We start from the raw sequence: 10,087 nt of genomic DNA, 5'->3' as shown, positions 1-10,087 counted from the left end.
ATGTTTCTGGACCTCCTGATTTGCCTGGTGGGGCTGCTCCTCTAAAGGGGGAGTTGCTTCCTCACCTGTGAAATCAAGTAAATGTGGTCAAGATGACCTATTCCAGACTGAAAAAAATTGGAAGCCAAACCTTATGGTTTCAGAGACGAGGAAGAAGAATTAAAAGATCATCACTTTATAGTCACGGAAGAACTACAAATATTTCAGGGGGTAAGACAAGGTCACTTGAGACCTGGGTTGTAGAGCCTGCTTGGGAGGGTAAAGCTCTCTCTTTCTAGGGAAAATAGGGTCTGGAATGGAGACAGATGTGGCCTCTCTGACTCTGTCACCCAGAGTTAGCAGGTGACTCTGGAGATGGGAGAGGCACTGTGGCCCTGAATGAATGAAAGGCAAGGTGGAGGTCAGTCTCCATGCAGAAGGCTAATAGGCTGGACTTGGTTACTTTGCCCTGCCCACCTCCCCACAGCCTGGCTAGCTATGGGGCCTGAACCTTGGACATGGGGTCCAGGTTGTCTTGGCTAAACCAGAATCCAGAAAGGATGAATGTGGCTATAAAGGACCAAATTAAAAAACAATTCTCAGACTGGTTTGTGCAAATGTTTTTTTTTTTATTATTTCCACATTTATATCACAAGGTGTCCACTTACTGGACCAAATAGCAAAGTTGCTCCCTTCTGCGTCCTGAGAACACAGAAGTCTAGGTACTGTACATTCACTAAGGCTCCTTGTTTTTGCAAATCGCGTTTATGACAAATAACCATAAGGCAAACGAATCTAAAGGAATGGTTATGAGTGTTTCCAGCATACAGACAGGTCTCTTCTCGCCCAACAGTACAGCTTACACACCAGTAGCACCCGCGGTTACTTTTGTGTTTTGAGGGGAAGGGAACTCTAGAAAGGTGAACTTTTTCTAGATATGTGTGGGAAGGGGAAACTGAAGAGGGAAGAACAAAAGGCAAGTTATTTGTCTGGTGGTCAGATGGAAGAGGGGGCAAAATAAACTTCAGAAAACAAATTTTTGCAGCATTTCTTTAAAAACTGGGCTGTAACTGAAACCAGATACAAATGTGTGGACGCCCAGGGAGCATGGGTCGAACTGGTTGGCCAGCTGGCCTGCCTGATGCCAGCAGCTCATTACAGCTGAGGCACCGTGATGGGAAAGCTGGCCAGGTGGGGTGCAAACCGAGGCCGCAGTGTTGCCCACTGCCTCAAACACATAGGGCCATATTAAAAAACAGAAAATGCAAAGAGATGAGATGCGTGCTTCTGTCGCTGTGTTAAAGGTAACCTCTCCCACAGGTTTTCTGTGCCTGCCTGCAACTGAGGTCCCAGCTCACCAGGGCTGGGAAGCACCCACACCTCTTCTGGGGTGGGAGACTAACGCTTTTTATAGCTGGTTTGCTATAGAGTTCTGAACTCACTTTGCTGGCCTTCCTTCCACGCGGTCCTTCCTTTGCAATTTTGTTAGTAAACTGGTAGCAGCATTTCACAAAAGGAGAATTTAGAGGGATGAGTGCAGAGAGACCTAGAGACTCTCGCCCCCTCCCTCCCGCCCCGGGCCGGACCCCCCGGATTCCCAACCACTGGAGGCGGCGGGCCCTGGCGCCCGTCCTCCATGGCTGACTGCAAGGTGGGAATGCACTTAGAGCCCGAGGGGCCGGTCAGTCCAAGCAGACATAAGGCAGAATGTTCAACCGCCCGTCGTCGCCGTGCGGGTCGAGCGATATGCACTGCGTCCAGTCATACCAGTTACCCTGTGTGTCCTGACACCCGTTCACCCCTGGCCACTGGTGGGCCTGGATTCTGTCCAGATCGTCCTGGGTGACCTCGCGGCTCAGCCCGGGGAAGTCCGTGGGCGGGCCATGAGGCACCAGCACGTGCGGCTTCCGGGCCCCGCGCCGAGTGCTCTCCTCCTGTTTCAGGTACTCGGACATGAAGTGGTGAGCGCCCGGGGTCTGTGCGCCTGACGACGAGAGCAGGCTGCTCTGCCGGCTCAGGTAGGACTGGATGATCTCATTGCGCGACAGTTCCTTCCAGTTCGTCTGCTCAAAAGGGCTCTGGAGGCTGGCCTTGGCCTCGGGCTTGTCCAGCTCTGTCCTGGGCTGCTCCGTGTGCACAGGGCTGTCGGCCCGCACTGGCTCTTTCTGGGTCAGAGGTTTGATCTGTCTCGTCATGGGGTCAAAAGTGAGCTTCCGCTCTTTTAACCGGACAGGCTTGACACCAGCCTCAGCCACCTGCCCGTCCAAGTTAACCGTGTAGTCACGAGGCCGGTACCTCTTCTTCTTTTTGCTGTCCGACCCACCGGAGGAGGCAGCATCGCTGTCCGCCTTGGAGGAGTCTGGGGAGAAGCCTGCCCGGGGCAGGAGGGGCTCGGCCGGCGGCAGCCCCGCCTTGCAGCCTGACCCTGAGAGCCGCTGGTGGCCCTCTGGCTGCTCTAGCCAGCGCACAGGGCTCTCTGCGCTGGGCAGCAGCTCGAGTCGCCGCACGGGGGGCGTGGATGGCTGGGCCAGCGGAAGCGGTGATGGCACCTGGGTGGCATCCAGCGACTGGGGCCGAGGTGATGGGCTGGGCAGGGAGCCCTTGTACGTGTATGGGCTCCGCTGCCGGGCAAAGGAGCCCTCGTGCCGTGAGTTCCGGGAACCGAGAGAGCAGCGAGGTGGCCCCTTGGGGTGGGGGGGCCCTGGAGTCTCGTCCACCCTGTCCAACTGCTGCAGCAGCACAGCCTTCGTCTGCAAGCAGGGCCCGGGGGGCTTGCCCAGGCCCGGGGAGCTGGTGTGCGGCCTCACGGCATTGACGGGGATCTTGCCGCTGTGCTTGTCGTTCTCGCCGTGCTCCAGGCGGTTGCCCTCAGGGCCCACGTGCCCACTGCTGTCCAGGGGGCTGGGGAAGCTCTCGGGGCTCCCGCTGATCCCATTGGTGGGGAGAGGGGACGAGTTGGGTACCAGGGAGTCGTGGCTTGCCTTGGAGACCTTGGGAGGTGGCCCCGGGTGACCGAGGTCACGCTGGTCTCCCCGGCGCTTGCGGCTGCCCAACCTGTCCAGCCGCTGCCCGCACAGCCTCGGCATGTCATTGCGGTACTTCAGGTCGTGGACGCTTTTGGGCGGGCCTGCCGCCCCTGCCTCTGGCCGGCAGTTATGGGCACCGCCGTTGGCCGAGCCGGTGGCAGCCGCCAGCCCCCGCAGCGCAGCCTCATTCTGGTGCACGGGCTCGATGAGCTTCTGCCAGCTCCGCAGCAGCTTCTTAGCCCGCTTGGCGAGCTCCTCGTTCTTCGTCTTCTTGCGGACGTCGTTGATGAGCTTCCCAAGGCGGGTTTCCTACAGCCAAAGAGACACAATGACATGCTTTTAGGACAGGGACACCCCATGAAAAGGGAGCTGGGACAGAAACGGAGCTTCCCATGGAGCTGGGGGAAGGGCTCCGTATCTTTGAAATGACCCCACAGGCCCCCTAAACCACCAGTCTCCCAGACACAAAACCTATGAAGTTGTTTGGGTCCCTCATGACATTTAAATTCTCAGACCCAAGTCCTCAGATCTTATAGTCCATGGGACAGACAGGGCATTCTCAGAAGCATCATCTCATGGGCTCCCAACTCCTGAAGGCCGCGGATCACTCAAGGCCACTGCAAGGACACTTTGCCAGGGGAGATTTCTAGGTGAGAGCACATTGTGGCAAAGGCAACAATACGCGGGACCTTGAGCCGGGATCACTCACTGGAGCCTCTGCTGCGAGCTGCAGAGTGTGCAGGGCCCCCTGCAGAGAGAGGGGCCTGACTCTGAACTAAAGCCTCTCGTATTTCCTGCAGTGCCCATGGGAAGCATATGCTGTGGGCTGGCACAGTGCAGGCCAGAAGGGCATGCCCCCTCACTCCTCCCTTTAAGACCTCGCTGGGCCAGTGAGCAAAGTCTCTGAGGCTCCAAGAAGTCGAGAAAGCCCAGGGCTGGAGCAGCCCAGGCCCCACCCTCACTGCCGCCCCAGGGCTCAGACTGGGACACTCACCTCCAGTGCCTCTTTGGTAATGGGGTATTTCTCCAGGCTGGAGATGACTTCCTGCACCGCCACCATGTTCCGGATCTGTAAAACAAGAGCCACTGTCAGACCCCAGGCACTTCTCCCTGTGCCGGCCTGCTCCAGAACTCTCCCTTTCCCAGGAGCCAGTGGAGCCAGCATCACCAGAGACCCACCTCTGGCCGCCTCCGACCTGCTCCCAGGGGCCAACATGGCACCGAGTGCGCACCCTCCCGTCTGCCTGCTCTAGTGCAGTGAACAGGTGACTATGAGTCTGTCTACGGACACAGCCATCTGCCCAAGTGGCTGCCACACAACTGAAATTCACATTTATGAAACAAGATTCACTCTTGATGTGGGAAATGCACTCAAATCTGCCATCTGACGGGAGGTTGAAGGATTTATTGAATAAAATGCACCACATTTAAAACAGCCGTGCATAGTAATCTAATCAATTTAGTTGCATTAACAAGATCTTTATAGAGTTCATCTAAAGACATCACAAGGAGAGCAGAAGTCACAAGGTGGGAGAAGACCAGTGCCGCGGGGCCCCACGGGTCTGTATGCAAGCCTACAGAGAACGCGGGCCAGGAGGCACAGATAGGGACCGTGCAGCAGTGCTCAGCTCTCCCGGTCATCAGGCGAGGCAGACCGAACCCACACGTGGCTCCACTGAACACGCAGCAGACTGCTGGAAACGGCACCTGACAACGCCAGTGGTTCCAGGGTGTGGCCACTCTGGGGAGCACTGGGCTGAGTCTGGTCAAATCAAGCACCGTGTGTCTCGTGACCACGCAGTTCTGTACCTCAGATGACACGTGCTATGAGCCAGGCCCTGTTCCACCAAGGTCTGCTTCCATACAGCACTACTCCACTGAATTATCACAACCTCAAGGGGAAGGTGCTAACTATTATTACCATCACATTTTACAAATGTGATGTAAAAGAGTGGGTCATGTGGTCATATGTTATAACGACACCACTGTCGTTCAAAAGTTGAAGGAACACACTAAGAAATTCAAGAGCTCTAGAAATGAGCACACTGCAGCTTCAGTACATCAACAGAATGAACTTCAAACCACAGTGGACGAAAAGTCACAGGAGATACACACTGTTGATTCCAATTACACTAAGCATCACAGCATACTCAAAAGTTAATATGAAACCCAGATCTAAATGTGAAAGCAAAAACTCTTAAGGCTTCTAGGATAAACAGGAGACTATCTTTGCAACCTTGGGGTAGACAAAGATTTTTTTGGAGCCCCAAGGCAGTGGTGTCTAAGAAAATACCCTGACAAACCAGGCAGTGAGGCTGGTCCCACAGGAACAAGGCCAGCCGCTCCCTGTCCCCAGCCCTGGGGTTCTGGCCCTGACACGGTCCTAGGCTTGCCACATGGCCTCTCTCCACCCCAGTGACCTCACCCTGGTATATTTACAGCCCTGGGTCCCTAAGCACTCCTGAACCAGCAGTCCCCACAGAGTAAGCCCAGTGGCACACAGTGTCCTTGTCCTTGGGCAGACACTGTCCTGCTGCCAGACAGGAGGGGGGAGGCAGAACACCTGAGCAACCCTCGGGGTTGCAGCAAGCTGGCGCTGTAGACCCTCGCACAGCCAGAGACCCTCCTGGAAGCTGCAGAGGGTGGGGCTGGGGTAAGGCCTGGGGACCCCACCGTCACAGGTGAGGATCCGAAGAGGCTTTCGGCTTTGAGGAGGCGCTCAGGCTCTCGGCCCTGCGGAAAGCACTGTGTCTGCTGCCTTCCTCAAGTTCAGGACCACCCTGAGGGCTCATCCTTCTGGCTCTGCTGCACTCTGCTCCAGCCATGCTAGCAAGGGCGCTGAGCACTGTGTGGGGAGCATTATCTGGGCATTCTGGAGGTAGTCAGGCCCTTGGCACCAGGAAGCAGAACAAGTTCTGCCCTCACCACAGCTAACAGACAGGAGTCCTGGGCTCTATGCAGTGCGAGTTTGGGCCTCCAGCCTCAGATCCAGCAGATAGTGATAGCCCAGCAGCCTGTGACCCTTGCCTCCACCCTCAACGAGAGGGCCCTATGCACAGCAGAGATGCCAAGGCTCAGATATAGCCAAGGGGAGGCTTCTAGCCAGGCTCCAGGCCTATAAAAAAAAGCCAGTACAGGACCGCTGGGGCAGGGAGGTAGGTAGGTGTCAGGGAAAAGGCAGGCCAGGGGTGCCTGTGGTGAGAGCAGTATCTAAGCTGGGCCTTGGAGGGCGGACAGCAGAGGCCTCAACACCTCCAGAGACGGTGAGATGGCACCAAAGCCCTGGAGAGGGAAGAGAGGTCCAGAGCAGAGACCTTGGCGTGAGCCAGGATGCCAGCAGGAAGAACAGACCTGGGAAAGTAGGCTGACTATACAACTGCCTTCCATTAACTTCACCCACTACCCTAACAGACCACCCTGTTTTTAGGTCCTTCCTGGCACCTGTCTGTCCAAAAATACATTCACCCAAAATCATAGAAGAGACAGCATGCCATTGTTGTGCAGGGAGGAGGCCTCTGAGCCACTCCCAGACGCTGCCCCCAAGGGGGGCTTTGGCCAGACAGCCTAAAGGTCAGTCACAGCCAGCCTCCTGCTCAGGAAGAGCCTGGCGCATGCAGGGCCTTTGGATCTCTCCCCTGCAATTCATTCCCAGTGAGTGAAACCAAAACAAAACTAGCAAACAAAAACCCACCTCTCAAAACTACTTGCCAAACAGCTTTCCCTAAAGGAGCAGAATTCACATGTGAGGGACGTCTGAACACTTGCAGCCTCATCTTTTCATTAGGACTCCTTCAATAGCTACAGATTAATCTTTATTTCCTTAATAATGAGTGAAGCCAAGTGTCACCTCCCCTTTCTACTAATGTCGACTTCTCCTGTAAATTGTTCATTGTCCCAGCCCACATATTTTCATTTGATTGGCCTCGTTATTGCAAGTAAACACCCTTCCAGATGATGGTGTCTTCCCCTGTGCACGCAGATGCCTAAATGTCCTCAAGGAGGCACCGAGGAGGCAGTGGCAGGAGCAGGGAGGGCTCCCCTGCTAAGGCAAGGAGCAGGCGAGCTGGGCCAGGCAGCAGCGGGGCACTCTGAGGAGCAGAGACAGGGCCGGAAATCCGTGGGAAGTCGGCGGGCAGCCCCGGGTGAGGCCCAGGTGAACACAGTCACTTGGTGACCACGGGTGGAACTGACTCCACTATCGTGCCAAGGGCTTGCAGATTTTAGATTCATGATTCACAAGGGACAATTGGGTATCCACAGTCAGACAGGAAAGTGAAACAATATCCATCCCAGGCAGAAAGGAGGGGAAGCAGCCCCCTAAACTGGGCTCCTCCCAGCCGGGCTCAGGGAGGGGAGAGAAAGAACCCTTCTCAAATATGTCCCCATTTACACCTCAGGGACGCCCTGGGGCACATGCTGGCAAGCGAAGAGGGGACCCTCCTTACCACCAACCCAGACCCCAGGGTTCTTATGCAGACCTCCCATCAGGAGAGGACCAGGAACATGGGGGAAGCGGCAAGGCCTCCCTCTGGAGAGCCACTCATGAAGTGCTAGGTCATAACTGCAGCTAGTCTAACCCACAACATTTGCTGCTCGACTCACAGTGAATAAGCAGGAGGAAGGGACACTGGATGCCCACAAGTGACAGGACCTGACTGACAGGACCGAGGGCGGGCGGCAGCCCTCAGAAGCAGTGGGGGTGAGAGTTCAGACCACCTAGTGCAGGATGTCACTACCCCCTCAGCACACGTCTGAGAGCTGTTCTGCGGCTGGGTCACTGCTCTGCGTCTGGATCCATGTGCAGAGGTGGGGCCAGCCCAAGGGGGCAGATCCACCACTCATCAGCCTCCTCCTAGCAGTAATTCAGGGCATAGGTAGGTAAACCTCAGGCCCTGAGTAATTACCTCCCTGTGGGGGATTTCCAGCCCTGATGTGAAACAAGGAACTGAGACTTCTCTGGCGTCTATCCCCGCTCACTGCTCCCTTTCCTCCACGCATCAACGGTTCCCACTCCACTCGAAATCCCCAATCTCTTGGCAGTGCAGCTAGACATGTGCAGCCCTGGTGGCAAAGGGGAAACCCTGTACTCCCCAAGTTCAAGAACTGGTGAGACCCAAAGGCAGTAGTAAGCTAAGGTAGTAAGTCTTTTCAGCCTGACTCTCACAGGACCACTCCTTGTCGGGTTCCTGCAGGCACCAAAGTCTCTAGTTTCTCTTTCTTGAAACTCCACTTTACAGATAACCAGGAAGCTAACAGAGGTCCAGTGCTCACCACGCAGCTGGAAGATGGAGGAGATTGGCTTTACACTAGCCTGGCACAGCGCCTGCCCATCACACACAGCCCAGCTGGTGCTTTACTGGGGGGGCTCCCAGATACCACCAGGCTGGTGACAGCACCCCACCCACATACTCTCATCGACCCACCACAGTGGGAAAATGGACAGGTTACAGAGTTCCTTGTAGCCACACAGGGTTGGCTTCATGCCCAGAGCACCAATGGATGGTCTCTGGGCTGCCTCTGTCTCCTCCTAGGGTGCTCTAGAGATGGAGAGATCTCCAACAGTAGGGCCTTCAGCCCATCCCCAATGCTTGCCCTGAGCTGCAGACCACTTGGTAAATAAATGACAATGGCACTGGAGTCTCCCCTCCAAGGCCCTGGAAATGGCACACACCGAGGTGGGACCCACCCCGCCTGTCTAGCCAGCCTGTGACCACACTGTGGCCCTGCGTCTATGCAGCACAGCCCACACCAACTCCTTCAGGGGGCTTAAAGCCCACCAGGTCAGTGGTAAAAGCGAGTTCACTTTAAAACCAGCCATGTGGAAGTCACATTTTTGTTTTGTTTTTTTAAAGCATAATAGTCTAGACTAGAATTTACAAAAACCAATTAGCTCAAAAGGCTTTGGAACTGTTCATCAGCAAGCAAGCTGTCCTTCCAAACCCAAACACGACACAGATGGCACCCAGAAGCACGCAAACCTCGAGTTTCTCGACATGCTGCGCATTCTGAGGTCATCCAGGCTGAGTCACCATGCCCTGCCAGCCCCACGGCAGGTGTCAGTCTGTCTGCTGAGGCTGTGCGCGCAGGTGAAAGGGGCTTTGCCGGCGAGTGTGTGTGTGTGATTTGGTCACAGCCTCACTCTTCAGCCACAGCAAGTCTTCCTGCTTCTAATGAACTTTACATGTTCCCAAAACGGGTGCCGTTCTGTGACTCAAACTGCCTCTACAAGTCAGTGCAAGAGCTGAGCCTGCCGGTGAGCAGCGTGTGTCCCACCGCACCTCCACAAGTGAGGGAAAGCCGATGAGCCTTGAGTCTACCCCTCAGCTCTGCAAGGTGCAGCCTCCTGGCTCCGCTCTGCCTTGCTCTGTGCCACAGCCAGGCAGGCGCCTTCCTCTGCCAGGACCCCATGGGAACCTCACACCCACAGGAGCTAAGTCGCTCTCATTCACGGCTGCCGAGAGGAAGGATGACACCGGGGCAGGGGCCGCGTCTCAGCCGCAGTCACCAAGCTCACCACTTGCAAAAGCACAGAAGCACTTCCTCATCAGCGGGGCCGTCTGCTCCCCGGGGCGCCCGCCGCTGGAGGGTGGCCGCCGCCTGCGTGGCCCTGCCTGCTGTGCGCTCACAGCCCGCAGAGCACCCGGGGCCAGAGCAGCCGACTGCAGCTGCGACTTGGCCCAGGCAGCCGGCAGAGAACACTGCCTGCACCTCGTGAGCAGCCCAGGAAGAGGAAGCCCAGGGCCGCTACCATGAGCGGCGGCCAACCAGGGGACCTCTGTGAGAGGCTTGCGGAGGTGAGAGAGGCTTGCAGACAAAGTGGGGGGAAGAGGGGGAGGCCAGCACTTCTCTCCACAGTGCTGGCCCTCAAGCTGTCCCCTTCTCTCATCTGTCCCAGCAGCTCTTCCCAACAAAACCACAAACTTCAACTCTCCTGACCTCTGAATCAGATCAGCACAATTCCTGTTCTAATTTGGCCCTTTCAGACAGCATAAGAGCTCTCAATGTGTCGTATCTGGGAGTTGGTGCATTCCTACAGTTTGCAGTTGCAAAGTCAGAAAGCCAAGCAGAGTGTTTTCTATCTG

General features: G+C 56.0%; 1 protein-coding gene across 1 annotated transcript in view; it reads right to left on the bottom strand.

Annotated features, from left to right (window-relative positions):
* Positions 1–587: 587 nt before the first annotated feature.
* The window catches only part of MED26 (mediator complex subunit 26), a 40,220-nt gene continuing 30,720 nt past the window's right edge, over positions 588–10,087 (bottom strand). The window contains exons 2-3 of the mRNA XM_043911093.1: positions 4,000–4,074; positions 588–3,314 (exon numbers count right to left, since the gene is read on the bottom strand). Of these exons, the coding sequence (XP_043767028.1) occupies positions 1,662–3,314; positions 4,000–4,074 (1,728 nt within the window). The 3' untranslated portion in view covers positions 588–1,661. The remainder of the gene's footprint in view (positions 3,315–3,999; positions 4,075–10,087) is intronic.

Source organism: Cervus elaphus, chromosome 9, assembly GCF_910594005.1.
Source record: "Cervus elaphus chromosome 9, mCerEla1.1, whole genome shotgun sequence".
Taxonomy (NCBI): Eukaryota; Metazoa; Chordata; class Mammalia; order Artiodactyla; family Cervidae; genus Cervus; species Cervus elaphus.
The sequence above is the reverse complement of the archived record's forward strand: the minus strand, read 5'-3'. Positions and strand labels throughout refer to the sequence as shown.